Raw genomic sequence first — 19,236 nt, forward strand, 5'->3', positions numbered from 1 at the left:
TGCAGAATGTATCCCTCTGGTACCTCAGAGTTGTGTTTGTTTGCGCATGTGCCCACTCCCTAGTGGGAGTCTCCACCTCTTCTCCCAACTCCCCCCCCCACTTTCACTCTTCACCCCACCCTTCTTTTTCTAAAAGTGTCCCATCTTCCTCGGCCCCCAATATTCCTCCTCCCCAACCCTCTGACTCCCACAGTCCCACTCAGTTGTCTCTCCCTTAACCCTCGGTGGTGGTCAGTCTTGCTGACCCCAGCAGAGCAGAGGCGCAACGGCGTGGTGACAGCTGTCACAAGGAGCTGCCAGTCACTTTCCTCTACCCTGCACTGACAACCAAGAAGCGAGGGCTCCCTGTTCATCTGGATCCAAAGGTATGACGTCTCAAATGTCTGTCCGTGTCTTTGCCGTCGGGAAATATCCAAGCCGCCTTCCCCTCAGTCCGGAGTGCATGGCAGGCCAGGGTGAAAATGTGATAATGCCGAGGCCAGATAGTGAGCGGTAGGGCGCTGCATGCTTAAAAACTTCACAGTGTCACGGTCAGACGTGTGAGGAAGACCTGTCCTCTCTCGGGAAATCTGTTCATTTCAAACCCCATTCCTCCCTGCTGCTGTGTAGATATGAAGGAACTAATTAGATATAGGCCTTTCAATTTTGTCTGCACACGATAAGGCTAAATAAAACATTCCCCAGCAACACTTAGTATGAAATTGAAAAGATACTGAGTTTCCTTGAAGTGCAGGGAAAGTTGTTTTCGTGTCAGACTGGAATGAACAGCATTGTGGGCATAAAGGGAGAAAAAAAAGAGTGTCTCAGTGCGATAAAGAATTTATTGTCGGGGGTTTTTATTGCTGCAAGCTGCATGGACTTTTCAAGGCCAGGTCAGGTTGTGTTGTACTTTAGAGACGGTCGAGAGGTAACGTACATTTCAGGCACTAGGTAATAAGATTGAATGTTGCATATTTCAGAGACGTGTGATCCTATTTAACATTTTTATTGACTTTTCAAAAAAGAATGAGAAGAGGGCCCTTCAGTTTTCCTGGCATAGACATCAAAGCCATAAAAAAGAGGCAAGTATGAAATCGGTGAAGTGAGTCACACTTTAGTGCAAGATTCGTACAGTGATTCCTGCAAAAACATTGCACCTCTGCACTGGTTTACGACATGTTTTGCTCAACAAACATCAGTTTGCTCATACTGGCCAGTGCTGCAGCGGTGTATTCTCCCTCTGTTTGAAATACACAGGTTCAGCTCCTGTCTCTTTAAGCCCCGCCCTCATGACCCACCCAGCTCTGATTGGTTGGCTCGCACACGCCTGAGCCAGCAACACTAACGACAACAAAGCAGCTGCACTAAATCGATTCTTGCATGCCAAACTAGCTGCTAGGCATATTAGGGTGAAGTCATGAAGTCTTGGAATTAAAGGCTGGAGTACATTCACTTTGTGTTTTGGTGAAAAACTCCCCACTTGAACGTTGGATCGACTCACAACTGTGATCTTTCCAAAGCATTTCTAGGGGCACTGAACATGCCACACCTGTACTTGGGTCTCTGTTCCACAGTTACACATCATCCAAAAACCCCACTTCCGTTTTACGATGGATTCAGGACTCAGTCTTGATAAAGATCACATCAACCTTTTCTAAAGAAATATTTTAATGCAGAGGTAAAAAGGGTGTGCACAGATTGAGTCTTTTTCACTGGAATTAAATTCTTTAGGTGGATCTGACTGAGAAGAGATTTCAGTAAGGGGCGTGCGTTTTGCCTTTGGCTCATCTAGCCTCAAAAAGAGCCCAAGCAGTAGTCCAAGCCATCTGAGCACAGGGATGCAGTCTCAACTACTCCAACATTCAAAATGTTTCTAGATAATTCTGGAAGCTGGGATCAAACAAACCATGATAACAGAAATGAATCAAGAGGAAACGTACATGATTTTAAACTACTGACTCATGGATGTTAGTCTCCAGTAAAGTCTAAAGAAAGACTGGACGAGGTATGTGAGTTGCTGGTGTGTGTGTCGCCACCACAAGATGATCACATTTCTCCCCCCCTCCCCTCTTATTTTCTCTCAATGTGAGGCTGGATAAATAAATCATGCGGCATGCAAGTGTCCACAAGGCCTCCGAATCCTCTGCCTGTCGGAGATACGTGACGGTCCTCCTTGCCACGAGAGTTTCTGTCAACATAGAGCGTGTCCTGAGTTTAGTGGCTTATCATAATGAAACTCAACCTTGTTCTCTAATGTGTCCCCACGGTCCAGCCACATGTCAGATTAATTTACCCCCTTCGCCGACACCACTTGCCACGTTCATGTTGTGCTTGCTGGGAGTCGATTTCAGAATGGACGTCGTAATTGTTTTGCACAGCTGGTCTGTGAATGTTCGGCTCAGCCTTGTCAAGTTCGCATTCGCCCACCAGCCGGGCAGTCGCAGATCCAAACTGTTTCAACTGTTCATTCATCACTTAAATCACTCCGTTTCAACCACTCATCATCGCCTCTAGTTAAGTGTTTCAACCATGAATCCATCACTTTCAGCTACCTGAGCAATTTATCCACATTTTTAGCTTTTGTTTTTTTAAAAAAATAATAATGTAATAACTTTTAGTGACTTATCCATTACTTCTATTAATGAAATGTACCAACTTCTTTTAGCTTGTCACAATGTAAAATTTGTAGTAAACTTTATCACTTTTGACTTTTTATCTGACTATTTAACTATTTCAGCATTACTGTTATGTTGGTAATGTGGTCAATGTTCGAGATGCTAACGTTTCAGCTGTTTCTGATACTTTCAGCTGCCTATTTCAAATATTTATCCATTGCATTTATTTACCTGAACAATTTATCTACTTGCCTACCTTTATTGTTTCATTTAAAACTTTTTGTTAACCATTTGTCCATTAGTTGGGGATAATGTCCCCCCCAATGTTATCAATTACTTTTAACCAATATATTTAACCATTTGTGCATAAATGGTTTAAACAAGTGGCGAAAGTAGATAATTAGCCAATGTTAACATTTAGTGTTTTGCGTTTAGCTAACCCATGAACTGTTGATACTTTAAGCTTTTCACCTGTTTGTCGACTACTTTGAAATAATTCCAACCATTTCTAAATTCATTTATATTAAACATTTATGAATTGTTTCAGTAATTATGAAGATAATTAGTTAGCTAACGTAACGTTGTTAAGTTTAGCTAAGTTTCCAACTATTTTTTTGATACTTTGAGCTGTCTATTTCAGCTAGCCTGTTAATCCATTACTTTGAGATAACAATGTTGAACCATTTATCAATTACTTTTGTCAAACTATTTGACCTTTTAATCATTGCCTGTAAGACTGATTGATAAAAGGTTTAAATACAGTGAGTGGATAGCCTAATTAGCTGCTATTTTAGTCATCACTAGTTAACTGTTTTCCCTGATATCTATGGACTTCACTGCTTGCTTGCGAGCTCTGTATCGCTCAGGTTTTCCAGGTGACTCAGAAAATGGATTTATGCACACAAAAATCAAATGAGCTTCTTTTCAGTATTTTTAAAGAACCCCTTGGTCACTGCACAAGTACCCACTTGGGGTACAAGTACCCATAGTTGAGAATCACTAGTTTATGAGACACCAAAACACTGCGTAGTGTTTTGTAAGATTTTAAAGCTCTGGGAAGTCTTGACAGCAGCCATTACTCTAGCATCTGTTGTCGCTCACATGATGTCAGCTATAAAAATGGTGACTGTGTTACGGTGCAATCTACAAGTGATTTGACGGCTAACGCGGCGCTTTTCCGGATGACGTTGAGTGGTAGTCTTGTAATAGCTGAGCTGGCTTCAACTTTTGTTGTTTTCCCAAAGCTCCAAGTAAATCCAGGATCACTGATGGGTTGATGGCTTTTGTTCACTGTCAGCAAGGTCACAGGTTGCAGCCACAGTCACCAAAGACACTCTTTAAATAACTGTGTATCATTTCAACTGTGCCAAAACACTGAGCGATTCAGTACAGTCTGATATAACACTGAAGGTTTATGTGATGCTTCATTCCTCTTTCAGTGGAAACTGAGGGCCACATCATGGCATCCCAGATCCCAGCACTCCCACAGTCCTATGCTCCAGGGACGGACAGCGTCTTCTCTGACCAGTCTGGCTTTTACTCTCTGGACTCCAACGTCCCCGGGCTCTCGAAGGTGATTCTCGACAAGCTCAACATGAAGGACTATGGGGAATACAGGTACAAACTACTGGCACTGACCTAAAACTGCCGCATCGTCCTCACTTTGATTTGTTTACGTCGCTTTTTCACAATGTTCCTCTTTAAAAACCTTAAGTGTCTCAAAATTCTAGCCAATTCTTAAACTTGTATCGTGCTTACCAGATGTGTCTGATTTTTCTCAAGGGCTGCTCTCGAGGGAAAGGCAAAAGGGATCTCGTTCCGCAACTACAAGGAGATGTTCCAGAGGATGGAGGAGACCTTCAAGTTCTGCACCGGCTGCAACAGACTCTCTGAGCATCTCGCCGAGGGACAGGCCCTGAAGCGCTGTGTGAAGTGAGTACAAAGCCACAACTGAAGGAAAGCGCTCCAAACCACGGAGATGTGTCGATGGAAGGCTCATAATAAATAATTCTGCGAGATTCAGGGCGTCGACTGGCATTAAGGCGACAGCAACCCATCCCACTCTCTGGTCAGCCCCTGTTATCGCCCTGTCAGGTTGTTGTTTTGACATTGCTGTGCAATTGCTGTCATGTGTGAAGCATTACCAGTTGCCGGTCTATCAGCAGCAGAATGACAGGCCGCCAGGGTGCGGACAGCTCCGCAGAGGTGGACAATGGCCAGTTGCAAATATAGCTAAGTCCCCTGACCGTGATTCATCTCTCTGCAACTCGGCAGCTTATTAAGAGCCGCTTAAATGTGATTCATATTGTCACAGCATCACAGAGTGTGTTTAAAGTAGAGCACCGAGAACAAGGTATACGCAACGCGCTGTGTCTTTGCAAGTGCCTCCGTTGTTCCTGCGCCTCATTTTTTTTGCCTGACTCTGAGTCTTTCTGTCTCAGTCCCTCTGATTCACATGCACACATGCATGCAAGCACACACACTGTCTTGCATGTTCAAATTCCCAGCTGTGTCTGCCTCTCTCAGAAAAAAAAGTTACCATCAGCAGACGTTAAGGCAGAAAAGAAAGACAGAACTGCTGACAAGTAAATGCCTCAAGACCTCTGACATCTGAGAATAACCACAGATAGTCCGACGGTTTCACGCTTGTGACTTCTCATCACCTCTTGTAATTTCGTTTATTTGCACTTCCGGCTGAGGCACCTCCGTGGAAGTGTTTTTCTATATCACCGTTCAAGGGCACCTGTGTTTTGTTTTTTTTTTTTCTTTTTTCTCACCTTGTTTTGCCTTTCTTGTCCACTTCAAAGCCTGTCGTGAAGGATTAGTCTGCCCAAAGTGTGTTATGACGGAGCGCGTCGGCTGATGAATGATTTTATGGAAATGTGGGTGCCTCTAAGGCTGCAAATGATTGCAAAGTAAAGTAACACAGTCTCCCAAGGCATCAAGTGGCGCTGGCCCTCAGACGTCTAATCCAACACGTTACCTCACCACCTCGACGGTCGGACAATGCGAAAGCCCACTTCACCTCAATAAGAGGTTGAATTCCAGCTACTAAATACCGCGGTTGTTTTTGCCAGGTGCCAAGGACAGAATTCATCTTCAGTGTCATGAGTCTGAACGGGGGGTCGAATACAAAGATGGCTTCTACATGGATGTAAGACGCTATTAGTGTCCTGGCACAAGACATTCTCACTGATCGTCTACCAAAAAGCATATATCAGTGATGACAGCGGCATAGCAGTGCTTTGAACACGCTCAACATAAGTTATTATAAATACTGTAAATGGAGAGATATTTCTTTGATACTGATCCTGACAATGTGAGCATGTCTATTTTCAGCTGCTGCAATGTTTACGGTGGTCTGCATAAGCTGGCTGCAATGTCTATGAACATAGATAATTCCACGTTTGAATGACTACACACTGTATGCAACTGTGTCAGTGAAACTGTTGATTTCGTTCAACTACTTTAATTTGAGTGCCTTGCTTAGTTTCTCTCTGCTTCATTTCTCTGTGTTGCTTTTCTCTCTATCTTTCTGTCACAGGTGCTTAAATGTGTACTACTGCAGCAAGGACTGTCAGAAAAAGGACTGGCCTCAGCATAAAAAGACCTGCAAGAAGCTGCGTCTGGTGGCGATCGACAGACTAGTGGAGTGGCTGATGTTCACTGGTGAGAAAAAGCACAGCTGAAATCAAAACGCTTTAATGGCTTTTTGGGCTCACAAAACAGAGAAATCACATTAATGAGACGGCTCATTTTCAAGCCGAGCAGCAGGAATGAAATGCCCGAGAGACAAAAAAGTGACAGAAAGTCACCGTGCAGTAACGGTGGCTACTTTGAAATCTTGATTAAAGCTCCTCAGCCTCTGAATCTCTCGGATCGCTTTTAAAACACTGTGTAAACTCGCCGGGTGGAGCGACGCTGATCTGTGTCACCAGTTTTGTGTCAAAAAAAAATCACAACATAAATATTCCTCAATTCCCGCAGGAGACCTGCCGTTCCCCGTTGAGAAGTGGTCCAAGTCAGCTGCTGAGGTGAAGAACTGGGACGACTGGCTTCCCATGCAGGGGGACCTCACTCCCCGTCTGGATGCCATCTTGTCTGGGGCCAACATGACAACCCTTTGGAAGAATGTCAGCAGGCCAAGGCCGGATGACTCTGACCTGCATGAATCTTTATGGCGGATTCAGAGCGAGTTCCTCTCTCGAGTTCTCACAGTCGGGGCGGGCGTTCAGCACTTCGGCCTTGACCCCTACGCGAAGCCGCTCACCATCCACATAGCGGGGGCATCCCACAATGAAACCATGGGAGCCAGACTGACTGACTATGACGAGCTGAGCAACATGTTCCCCGGACACCAGGGTATCGAGATAGTCATGGTGGGACCGGAGGTGGTGGACGGCCCCATCGTGAGGCCTCCCCTCAGGGGTTTCGGCCCCAGGCAGAAGGTCTACATCAGCACCTACAAGGGCCTCTACCACCAGTTCTGGGATGATGTGGTGGAGAAAGGAGAAGCAGCGAAGCCAGATCTGGTGGTCGGATTTCATCCTGGTATGTTCATACATCATCCTGCCGAGCGTGAATGAACAAATACAAAAGATGTGACTGGACTTAAATCTTGCGATAGGTACGTTTTTTTTCCCTCTCAGAGTGCCTTTAACTCAACTCAGTAATGATGACCGCATCTATAAATAGAAACTGCTCAGCTTAAGTGGTCAGCTGTCTCGGGGAACCAGTGGCTTGTCTCCCTTTACGCTTGTTGGACAATCACCTCTTTCAGAGAACAGAGTGAGCGGGAGATGTATAACTCACTGGATCTGGCCTATTCATTAGCACCGGGCTTTTATTGGGGATTTGGGTGATTAATGGGAGCAGCTGGGGGAGAGTCTGGCTTCTGATCGCTGGACTCAGCATAATGTCAGTAAGCTGCCCTTTCGAAAGTCTTGGCTCTCCCCAGTTTCCCTCTGACAAACACTGCAGGCTGCAGTCATGTGCAAAATCACTTATTTAGAACAATCTCACCATCCCTGTCCCGTTTATCAGTCTAAGGGCACACAATGGTCTGACCTAATAAAACATTTTAGCCTTTAATTATGCTATAGTTCATACTTTGGGGACACAGCACAAAAGTCAGCCACAACCTTTCTCCATTCTATGACAGTCAGCACTTCTAACAGAAAGTCTCGACATCTGTCCTTTTGTCCAGTGGTGGACGAAGGTGATGTTTGAAGTACGGGGGCGAATAAATACAAAGGGCACTACATGCAGGGGGCCACAAGTGCACAGAAAGTTGTGATTTAGGCCTATTTAAAGTGAAGCGTGGGCACTTCACCACATTTTGTCCGCTGGAAGGGCACTGTAGAGGGCACTTTATAACATTAATCTATCATAGGAGCATCCAAGAGGGCGATCACACCCCCCCACCCACAATGCCTTTGTCCACTCTCACTGACAACCGCCTCATTAAAGTGGCACTATAACCCTGCACCCACTAAGCTCTTGCACTGAATCAGTTCTCTGACCTTTTCACCTGCAAAGCAGCAGTAAAGCCCCCGACCCAACCCCATCCATAACCCTCAGCTCAGTTATCACTGCAGGCTCCACTGGAGCTAAATATACAGGAATCAGTCATCCTGCAAGTAAACTGCCTGAGTGCCTGGCTGCGTTTCATGCTGCAAAGCTGGCAGAGCGCTGCATTATGACACTGTCTAGTGATACAGAAGCAGGCAGCATGACGAAAGGAGTAAAAAGGAAGGTGTGTGCGTGTGTGTGTGTGAAAGTCACAAAGACAACAAGAACGAGAGAGAAAAACACTGCTGGGAGCATGAAAAACAGACGCCGGCCTCAGAGAATAAGGGTGGGAGGGCGATGGCAACCGTCAGTTCTCACAAAGGAAAATGGATGTTATACATACAAAGCGTCCCGCTGAAAACAGGCGCAACCAGAAACACAAACACAGCATCCAGATTACTTCCTATTATCCTTGAAATAAACTACAATTTCATCATTCTGAAACCCATTTTTCAGACCAGGAAACAAAGTCTATTACCATTACTAACGGCAATTCATCCACTGTACGGCACCAAATTCACACTGGAGCCAGACAATTATTACGGCCATTAAGAGTACAGACTATAACGTCTCTGTCACCTCATCTCCTCGGGGCCTAAACACCTAAACGCTTACTCCCTGTTAAATGTTTAATCATGATAAGAAGTGTGACCTCGAGGATGTCGGTGTCATGGCACACATTATTCAAATGAAAATCCTCTCTTTCTGCAGTTGGAGTTCTCCTGGAAAAGACGGGCCACGGATAACACGATACCATCTGCGCGCCAGTATCACAAGCCTTACAATATTAATGTGGCATGCTCCGAGGCCCCGCCCCCCCCACCCGCCAATACCAGCACACACCATTCAGAACGCACTAAACAGCTGAAGCTTTAATAAATTCATAGCTCACTCTCATATTTCTCACATGCGTACGTTTTTTCCTAGATGCTGATTACATTTTAAGCTGATTACATGGTTCTCCTGGACAAGCTAATAATGTGGGACTTTTTTTCTGATCAGCGCAGAGAAATTCTCTGTTCGCCGCTCTGCCGGTTGTGTCTCACTCAAGGACACCGAAGCTGAATGGATTGACAGCATTTGCAGTGGCGTGAACCTCAGTCATGTGGTTGAAGGTTGAGCTATTCACCACACCACCCTGCTGCTCAGAAAGAAAGAGAAAAAAACACACTATTAATATAAACCAGAGCCGGGGGGGGGGGGACATCTGTCAGTTAATATGCTGCGGGATTATGTCCCCAAACCAGCCTCTGCAGAGGAGTGCTATCAGTTTTCAGCTGGCGTGGTGTGACGCTTTCTGTAGTCCAGATGAGGTTTCGAAATAAGGTCAGCGTGTTTGGAGCAAGAGTAACTTTGTCATATTGACTGATAATTTTGTCAGGTTGCTAAACAATGACAGTGACATGCTCAGTAGGAGGGATGCTCGACCTAACAAGGGAAAGACGTGGACGGCTTGAGACTAATCAGGTGTAGATCTATTTGATTTTCACTTTAGTGCCGTCACTCTAGAGACTTGTATGGTGAGAAACAGACAGCTCAGTAAGGTTTACCTTTTGTCAGTGTCGTTCAGCTGAATTATTCAGGGATGTGTTTATGTTGCAAGAGAGGCTTATTCTTTGTTTTTTACTAGGATTGATTGGGCTCTACATGGGTCAAAGTGAGAACCGTTTGGGATACTTCATTCTGTTTTTTTAATTTTCTATGGATTCAACACCTGACGCTGTCATCGGGTCAGAATTGCCTGATTAATGATGAATACCTGCAAAGCTAACAACCCAGGATGCTACATTAATCTAAACTGGAAAATATCAGGCTCAGTCTCATGAGCATATTAGCATGCTAAACTTAAACCCCAGCGGAAAACACGCTGAAAACAAATATGTAAACAAAACATCTTGTGATCGTGTTAGCATGCTAGACTTCTACTGATGGCGATATGCGCTACTGCAAGTCTCACTGTTACTGCCACCACCATAGCCTTGTGGTTAACACATAGAATGAAACATATATCAAGCAGGGGTCCTTACTTGTCCAGAAGAAAAGCAGCTAACCCTGTCCTTACAAATTCTGTGGCTCCCTCCCCTTATGAAATGATGGGGCATCTATCAGCTCTGTTGTTGTTGTCTGTTCTCCGCCATTGTTTACAGTTTGGGCTTTAGCTTTAACATATCTGACCAGGTAAGAGCAGGCCTGTGTGGGGGAGGGGATACTGCCCCGTAGGCACTGTTTGAGGAAGGAGGACTGCCAGCTGAGCACGAGAGTGATTGACATTTCTCAGACACACCCCTCGGCTCTGATTGGTTGTGTTGTGCCGGTGCGTTGGATTCTTGCACATCAAATTACAGCCACTGGGTGGAGTCACAGACAGTGGACCTTTAAACAGCTGACATGTATCTTATTTTACTGTCAGGTCATAATGACAATTTTAGCAAATATAACAAAAAGTGTAGTCACAGACTACATGAGTAACACATCTTATGGGCATGTTAGCATGCTAAACCTGTCCTAGATGACAACCACTGTGAGCATGTTAGCATGCTGACATTAGCATTTAGCTCAGTGTCATTCTGTAACCTGCAGCATTTACTGTGCTTTTTGCCTTTTTTGTCATGGAAATGTACAAAGAGATCACACAAGATTTAAAGTTATCAGGGGTAAGAGAGCTTAAGCTGATGATAGAGTTTTATTAGGTTGATATGCTGGTTTTACTACTTCCCAAATGGAGAACTGATTGTCTAGTTGGTGTTTTTTCCTCAACACATTCAGGTTGACATTCAACCTACTTTTTTTGGTTTTGGATCAACAAGAAGTATTTCCAGTGGTCTTGTCTAAATAAGAGCGCTATTATAAATATCTTACACATCTGTTTTTATGTATTTCTAACACAGGGTTCCACGCTAACCAGGGTCTGGTAGAGGGTTGGCTGCCCACCCTTCTGCTGCTCAGAGATTATAACATCCCTTCCCTCTTCACTATGTACAGGTTAGTCACATTATTGTACCTCTGAATCATACACCTGTCTCACATTTTATTGTGGTGATAATAACTTTCTATCCCTTCCAGCAATGGTAAATATTTTAAGATCTTTGTGCTACAGGGACTCATTAACTTACAATGCATACCATCTGCTTTTCAAAACTCTGGAAAAAAAAACCATCATCCCTCCTGGATATTGAATCCATCCACCTCCTCCCTCTGTATTGTTGTATATTAAACGCTGCCCTCCTCTGTGGCACAATTAGTGCTCACCCACATATCCCTACTCCTCACCTATACATGACCTCATCACCACAGTCCTCAGTCTACACAGTTATCGTTGCCCATGACCTAGATCTCATCACTCCTTCCACACTCCATCCCTCTGCTGGGCAAATACCGGTTTCTTGTTTGTACAAAGGCCAAGTTGTAGAGGAAGATTTATTTCTTCTGCTGCAGGCACTCACAGCAAACTCCCCCTGTCGACTCTAACTTGATGATATGGCAAAAGTTATTGATGTTGCTTACTTTCTCTTCTCTTGATGCTCTTCTTCTGCAGTTTCCCTCAAACTGTTTTCATGTGGGTGGATGTTAAAATAAGTCTTTGAGGCGTTTAACCTCTCCGCAGCCTCTGGTGAGGAAACTAAACTTACTTGATTAATTTTTTTGTTTGTTTGTTTTTTGTCTCCACAGCGAAATGGAGCTCAAGTGCTCGCTCCAGATCCTGCTGGAGTTGGAGATACACATCAGGGACAGCGGACCCAATCCATTCACCTCGCAGAAACCAGAGCAGGTCCAGTCCTGCCCCAACAAAACCCCAGTCTACTGCAACTCTCACTACATCTGTTTCCAGGGACTGCTGCCTCGAGGAGATTTTGAGGAGCCCAGGACAGACAATTAAGCAAAAGCCTGCTTTTGTACTCCACTTTCAAAATGAGGTTTCAAAGGTTTAGTTTGAGGGCTTCCCACAGCCTTTTGGAGATGGATGCTGCTGAGCTGTGCTGCCACTCGGCTTAAATGGATGCAGGAGCCCCACATTGGAATGGTGTGCTGAACACCGTCCTATAAATTCTGATATTATTAATTAAAGAAACAGATGAACGATGTCTCTCAAAGCTCATCATTGAAAATGATAGCACCTGAGGGCATCAGCGGGACACAAAGGGCTGCTATGCCTGTGCCCCGAGGTGGCGTGTTTGATTGATATAAAGGCTCATGAGTGTACATATGTAATGAGATCAAAATTGGTTCGGTCATCATTTGTCACTTCCCTTTAAACTGTTCTGTGGCTCGGTCTATTCCCAAATCTCACAATATACCTGCATGAAATCAGATCATGCACATGCGAACAAAAGATGCACACCCCAACAAAAGATATGGTGCCTGAATTTAGCAACACCGTGATCTTTTTCACTCTGTTTCTCATTTGTAGCTGTTGCAGGCCTGTAATTCGGCGAGTCTGACGGATTTGCCAGAGTGCAGAGAATAAAAGGGCAACGTTAAATAATAATAAAAGTGTCTAAAGTAAAATTAAAACACAATGATTGGAAATAAATAATAGAAATGAATAAATGAAAGCATCTGAAAGCAAAAAAGAAAATTCCAACTACCTACATTTATCTTTTGTACATCCATTCATCAGCACATGGCACCGTGCTGAGCAGATGATAATGTAATAGTTATTATGTGCTAAGTGGAGATTCTCCTTAAGAAATCATGCGTTCTCGCCATCTCCCAACAATAAAATGGCCAAGAAGTCAAGCAGCGTTTGTGCGACGGCTGTCTTCAGTTGTTGACAGCAACAGTACGAAGTGATCCAAGAAACAGCAGGAGCCACAGGTGAAAAAAATTGCCTTGATAGAAATCAATGCCTGTCTGACACAGTCCCAACACAACAGAACAGTATATGTATGCTTCACCTATTCCAGGACTGTTTTGAGGGATTGCATTATATTACAAGTCATGGGCAAATCACAAGATGCTGCCTCTGTAGCAGCTTTAAAAATGTCACTTTGTGACTACAAAATGAAGCCAACGCTCTGCAAACATTTCAGATAATCCTTTGTGGAGACACGTCCATAAATTCCATTCAAGTGATTCATCCTCTCAAGTCAAGTCAAGTGATGAGACACATAGAGCAATTAGAGAAAAATGCTTAAGTAGCCCATTCATATTAGTCTTATCATTATGGCCCCCTCACGGACAATGAATCACTTCTAACTGAATAAAGAAGTCAGAATTGCATTAACCTAAATGAAGGAGGTCGATGTGATAATCCCACTTTAGAAACCAGCTGGCCCCTGTGACCGCGTAAAAAAAATTGGCTTGCCTGTTGGATTAATGCTTGAAATGACAATGCTCAATGATGATGCTGATGTTTTAAACACACCATGACATCTGCATTAGGATGGGTCTTGTTATTTGCTGTGTGGCAGCCTTTACAGTGTGACACTGACCTCTAGTGGATGAATGTGGTTAAAGCACACTGATGGTTAACTGTGATGGTTGGTGTTGTGGTGCCCTTCTTTGAAAACTAACCCATAGCTCGGAATGTAGTTTACTTGTCATGGTGCCTCCGTGTTTCAAAAAATATGCAGCAGAAGCGCCCTATGGATGCCGCTATTATGAAAACATGATAAAGTGCCCTCTCAGTGGAGAAAACACACCATATGCCACCCTTATATGCCAGAAAAACAGATGGCATCTCTGAGGCTAAAAGCATTTTTGGAGCCTTCTTCGCACCAAGCAGGGAAAGGTAATATCTTTATTAGTCACGTACAATCATCCAAGGTACAGTGTAGTAAAACGTATTCTCTGCATTTAACCCATCCATGACTCAGTCTAAGCATGAGGCCAAAGGTTACTCAATCCTAAAAGAAGTGCAGTGTGAGTTGGATGTAACTCTGGGTTGTGTGAACAGGGACTTAAGTTATCCATGGTTCAACTCTCAACCCAGAGCTGAGTAACATGTTGTGTGGAAAAGCTTTATGTGCCTCTAAATAGTTAAACAGCATAGGGCCATGTTTTTTTGTGGTCGTCACGTCACGTGACAGAGTTAATCTTGCTTGGAGCTTGGCACCGTTTCCCAGTGTATGCATTATGTCTCTCTGTGTATCTGTGCTTTTCCTTTTTATTTATTTATTTTTTTCTCCACCCCCTGCCACTCAGAAAGCCCGACTCTGCCTCTGTGTGCAGATCTTGTGATGTCCGGAACAGTCTGGAGCTCAGGGTTGGGTAATAACAGATCATATGTGATTAGTGTAACATAATCACTTTGCCAAATATAACTAACTACAGCCCATGACAAAAATGTGCAATGAGACTCTAGTTACACTGTCAAGGATTACTTAATTACCCTCTTGATAACATCTTTAAAATATGGTCTTTGTTTAAAATAAAATCTGCATCTCACATGTTGTTGAATCCACACAGTGCAGCGGTAGTTTGTGGCAGTGGGCCTGCTGTTTGTCATGGTTTATCCGCATTGATTAAATGTTAATGTAAATGTTAAATGAGTTAGCATGCTACCAGCTAGCCCCGTCCTGGTCCAGTGCTCCTTTTTCTAGTGGTATGAACATCAACACTTCCATAGTTCTGCTTCTCGCCCACTAGCTGCACGGCTAACTGAGCTAACCAGCTAACTGCCACCACAGTTAGCAGCAGTTGGTGGGAACTCCAGTGATATAATTCCCCCCATTTGTTTTGAGTATGACTTCAACAGGTGGCCAGTTTTCACATGTTGCACCTTTAAAGAGAAAAATTATATTCATAGAACTCAAATTTGCTCATGCGTATCTTTTTTTTTAGTATAGGGTGCAATATGTTCGATGTTTGACGTTGAAGTGACAGTAAATACAATTCCATGCAATTTTATTCAGTAGCAGACTACATTTGAAAGTAATCCGACCCCACTCCTGCTGGAGCTTTCTGGAAGGGACAGCACAGGTGCTATATCTGGCACCAGCAGCCCCCAACAGGCCGCTCATGCTACAAACCACACCGAGGAGCAGCAGGGGAAGAGACAGTCAACTGCGCCACTGACACTCTTTTACAAATGACGGAAACACAGAGGTAAGTAGGTTTTGGCCCAATTATTCTCCACTCCACTTCTATTATTACCTCGAACTATACTTTTTTCAGAATGTTTCTACATTTAGTTTCATTTTCACCCCAACGACGCAACCAGAATTACAGGAGGCTGAAGCCGCAGGATCAGAGGCGCCTGGTGCTCACTAACAGTGACAGTTTTCTGATGTTTGCGTGCCACCACAGCGTGTTTCATACTTTTGCTGCCGCTGTTCCATTCACCCTCTGTGTGAGGTGTCGCTGTTTGGCTTCGGGCCCCTCTTGCTGCAACATCTTTTAAATGTAAACTCATGTACGTGTCAATGCAGACCCTCCACTCCTCTGCTTTCAGCCAATGTAGCAAATGTTCCAGTCTAAGAATAGAAAGGCCTCAGTCGTCCTCTGGTTAGCAGGAGGCGAGCTGTGTCTGAGCAGTGGACATGCTTTCTACAGTTTTGTTCTTGTTGCGTTCATAATTTAACTGGTAAAACTTAATAACTAGGGTGCAAATCATATACTTGAGAAATGCTTAACCTGTGCATGACTAATTAGGATTTAATGCATGAGTGAATGCAGGTTGTATCAGGAATTCCTGCTGTTAACAATTAACAAATGATAACGTTATTAATGGCAGGCAACAGGACCTCATTATACACACTGTCTTCATTCATACAACAAATCATTGTGAATTGTGCATTAGTTAGGCATTATTCAGCTATATGGTTTCAAGCTGTTATTAGGCGATGATACTTCACTATCATCCAAATTACTAACGAGATTTTGCTCAAGAGTTCTGTTGCATTCTATCTTGTCTAAACATGTTATCCTCTTCTTGTGTTTGTCTCTCTAGAGCTAGTCTGGAGACCAAGGCTAAACCCACAGCCTACCGCTCTCAAAAAGAGATGTTTGAGAAGATGGAGGACTCTTTTAAAATATGTGCGCACTGTGAAAAGCGGCCAAATCAGCTTTCAAACCCACAGAGTCTGAAACGCTGTGGCAGGTAAAAAAAAGAAAGAAAAGAAACCAGCCCGCAAGATCTCAACCGGCAGGCCCGACCAGCCGAGGTATTCCTTCATCGAAGTTAGTGATTTTACGATCATAGGTCTCTCCCTCCTGTCTGTGCACAGATGTCTAAATGTTTACTACTGCCGGAAAGAATGTCAGAAGGAGGACTGGCCCAGACACAAGAAGTTCTGCCCACAGCTACGTCTGGTTGCCATAGACAGAGTTGTGGAATGGCTTCTGTTCAGAGGTAAAATGTATAAGAAAGTCCATAAAAAAGTGAGGTCACACGAGAAATGCTCATTTACCAAAACCCATATGACAACTTTACTTCTATTAAACCAGCAAACTAAGTGAATTGTTCTTCTACCCTCAGAAGACCGTCCATTCCCGACAGAAAAATGGTCAAAGCCCGAGTCTCAGGTCAAAGGCTGGGATGACTGGCTGGAGATGCAGGGAGATCTCACGGCCCGCCTCGAGCCCATGTTAAATGGAGCGAACATGAAAGACTTGTGGACCAACGCTGGCAGGCCTCGGCCTGACGACGAGGACCTGAAGCAGTCACTGTGGAGGGTTTGCAGTGAGTTCTTCTCCAGGCCGCTGACCATCGCCTGGGGGATGAGGCTGTTTGGCCTTAAACCGTATTCCAAACCTCTCACCATTCACCTGGTGGGAGCGGGCACCAGTGAGACCATGGGAGCCAGACTGACTGACTATGATGAGCTGAACAACATGTTCCCCGGACACCAGGGTATCGAGATCGTCATGGTGGGACCGGAGGTGGTGGACGGCCCTATTGTCAGGCCTCCTCTGAGGGCGTTTGGGCCCAAGAAGAACGTCTACATCAGCGCATACAAGGGCCTCTACCACGAGTTCTGGGAGGAGCTGGTGGAGAAAGAGGAAGCAGCCAAGCCGGACCTGGTGGTTGGATTTAACCCTGGTGAGCACATTTGTTTCCCATTACACAAACATACAATCCCAAATCCACTTTAAACGCTAAAACCAAATTTACTACCGAGAAGAAGTTTCTCGTTCGGATTGAACTCTTTATGATATCGTTTCCCTTTCCATGTTTTTGTGTCCAGGATTTGATGCCAGTCAGGGTCTGGATCAGGGTTGGCTTCCAACACTCCTGCTCCTCAGGGATTATGACATTCCTTCTCTTTTCACTGCTCTCAGGTGAGTGATGCAGAGTAGTAGCGGCACACATAGTGGAATACCTCACCACTCAGTTGCAGAACTTGACACATTTTCTGCTGCATTTTACTTCTACTTAGATACATTTAAGAGGGAAATATTGTACTCTTTAACCCACTATATTCATTCAGAACTTCTTCAGAGCAACACATGATCAGACTGTAAAACATGAATCATTCTACAACACCGGGGTTGCAGAACAAAACTGAGTTTGAGTCTCAGAGAAAGTGGGTAGTAATGATTACCGGCTGGAGAGCCTTCCCATCCTGGGTTGTGCTTGAGCCATGCTAGTTTGTGATGTTTCCTGTCAGGATTCTTTTTTATTGCTCATCTTTTGATGTTGCCAAGCATTTATCTCTAGAATTGATCCCTCTTAAGTTTCCTGAGGAAGTAGAGAGAGATTTGATTAGAGTGTTATTTGCAAGTTTTGTGTGATGACTGAGTGGGGGGCAGTGGCCTCTATCGATCTGCTGTCTGTTGGGCAATTAAAAGATACATTAAAAGAATATCTAGTAAGTAGTCTAATAAGTACTAATGTAGTACTGATAAGTATTATTATTATTATTATTATTATTATTATTATTGTTATTGTTATTGTTATGCAATAATTTAACAGAGGAGTAGTATAATAATGGAGAATTTTTATTGTGTTGCTACATTTACTAAAGTAAATAAACTAAATGAGTCCAACATTGCAGAATTATGATACCCAAATATGAAACAAATGGCAGTAAATAATTCCAGTTGAAAAACAATAAGGCATTTCAGATTACAGATTACACTAAAGTAATCAGATTATAAATGACATGGTGAGGGGAAGCAAAATACTGCAGATAAGTACATGACTACTGTGGCTGTTGCTCTTGTATGTAAAGTAACAGGAACTTGTTACAGTAAATATACAGTTTTTCACCATGTTCAGATCAGGCAATACATAATCAATGATCAATAATCTGTAATTGATAAAAGAAAAAAGTTGTACTCGTTTTATTCCCCTCAGCTCCCCAAACTTTAATTCAGATTTAACCATGAACACTTTACAGATTGGCACATTGGCATTGATTACTGAGTATTTGCATTACTGCGCTGGATGCTACACAAGTGTGAGAGTATGCAAATCTACCAACTGTCTAACAAATGTGTTGACCAAGCTCCTGCTGCATCTCCTCGCTCACTGTTCATCTGAATCCTTCCCTGTCGTGTGTGACGCGTCTCGTCCGCAGTGAGACAGAGATGACGTACTCCCTGCAGATCCTGTTGGAGCTGGAGATGGACATGAAGGGGAGCGGAGCCAACCCCTTCGCGTCACTGAAGCCAGAATTGGTGGGCTCGTGTCCCAACAGCCCCCCCGTCTACTGCAACTCCCACTACTTCTGTTTCCAGGGTCTGCTGGAGACTGTGGAGTTTGAGGAGCCGGATGAGGCCTGAAGGAGTCGATTTTTTTTTTTTCATTGTTTTGCATTGTTTTTGAATGCTTGTTTTCTTATAATGTAATCATATCATCACATTCAAAAAAATATTCAACAAATAGTGTGTAAATCCATATGTATTATTTCTAAAAACTAGTTGGTATAACAGCTGGGAGTGTTTGCTATGACATTTGCATTCACTATCTCGCTTTCATGTAACAATCGGTCAGTTGTGAGATTTGAATATTCGGTCTAGGAACTATTGTTGCATCAGCAGAGAGGCAATAAAGCTGTGTAGACATAACCAAATGTCGACAATAAACACTTTGAAATTATTAAACAGTCTGCTTTGTCCAGTCTGATTTAAACACAACTTTTATTCTCTTCCTTTTTCCCAAATCACACAAAATAAACATCCGGCC

At 43.7% G+C, this 19,236-nt stretch overlaps 2 protein-coding genes across 3 annotated transcripts; both read left to right on the forward strand.

The window, feature by feature from the left end:
* The first annotated feature begins 131 nt into the window (after positions 1 to 131).
* Positions 132 to 12,247, forward strand: LOC119009870 (putative protein MSS51 homolog, mitochondrial). Its single transcript, XM_037081573.1, has 7 exons — positions 132 to 365; positions 4,034 to 4,211; positions 4,377 to 4,526; positions 6,139 to 6,263; positions 6,582 to 7,145; positions 11,054 to 11,147; positions 11,835 to 12,247. The coding sequence occupies exons 2-7, from the start codon at positions 4,054 to 4,056 to the stop codon at positions 12,040 to 12,042; spliced, it is 1,299 nt and encodes a 432-aa protein (XP_036937468.1). The 5' UTR covers positions 132 to 365; positions 4,034 to 4,053; the 3' UTR covers positions 12,043 to 12,247.
* A 155-nt stretch (positions 12,248 to 12,402) lies between these two features.
* Positions 12,403 to 19,147, forward strand: LOC119009872 (putative protein MSS51 homolog, mitochondrial). 2 transcript variants are annotated; one of them, XM_037081580.1, is made up of 6 exons: positions 12,403 to 15,212; positions 16,057 to 16,206; positions 16,334 to 16,458; positions 16,585 to 17,148; positions 17,294 to 17,387; positions 18,629 to 19,147. In XM_037081580.1, exons 1-6 carry the CDS (start codon positions 15,196 to 15,198, stop codon positions 18,831 to 18,833), a joined length of 1,155 nt encoding a protein of 384 aa, XP_036937475.1. In that variant the 5' UTR covers positions 12,403 to 15,195; the 3' UTR covers positions 18,834 to 19,147. The 2 variants fall into 2 exon arrangements, with proteins under 2 accessions (XP_036937475.1, XP_036937476.1); XM_037081581.1 differs by lacking the exon at positions 12,403 to 15,212 and adding an exon at positions 15,229 to 15,519.
* Positions 19,148 to 19,236: the final 89 nt, after the last annotated feature.

Source organism: Acanthopagrus latus, chromosome 20 (assembly GCF_904848185.1).
Source record: "Acanthopagrus latus isolate v.2019 chromosome 20, fAcaLat1.1, whole genome shotgun sequence".
NCBI lineage: Eukaryota > Metazoa > Chordata > Actinopteri > Spariformes > Sparidae > Acanthopagrus > Acanthopagrus latus.

Excerpts from the sequence above, each read along its gene's own strand:
- LOC119009870 (XM_037081573.1), top strand. The coding sequence starts at position 4,054 with ATGGCATCCCAGATCCCAGCACTCCCACAGTCCTATGCTCCAGGGACG. Across the intron at positions 4,527-6,138 it reads GCCCTGAAGCGCTGTGTGAA|GTGCTTAAATGTGTACTACT; the intron begins GTGAGTACAAAG and ends TTTCTGTCACAG. Across the intron at positions 11,148-11,834 it reads TCCCTCTTCACTATGTACAG|CGAAATGGAGCTCAAGTGCT; the intron begins GTTAGTCACATT and ends TTGTCTCCACAG.
- LOC119009872 (XM_037081580.1), top strand. Across the intron at positions 16,459-16,584 it reads GGAATGGCTTCTGTTCAGAG|AAGACCGTCCATTCCCGACA; the intron begins GTAAAATGTATA and ends TTCTACCCTCAG. Across the intron at positions 17,149-17,293 it reads GGTGGTTGGATTTAACCCTG|GATTTGATGCCAGTCAGGGT; the intron begins GTGAGCACATTT and ends TTTTGTGTCCAG.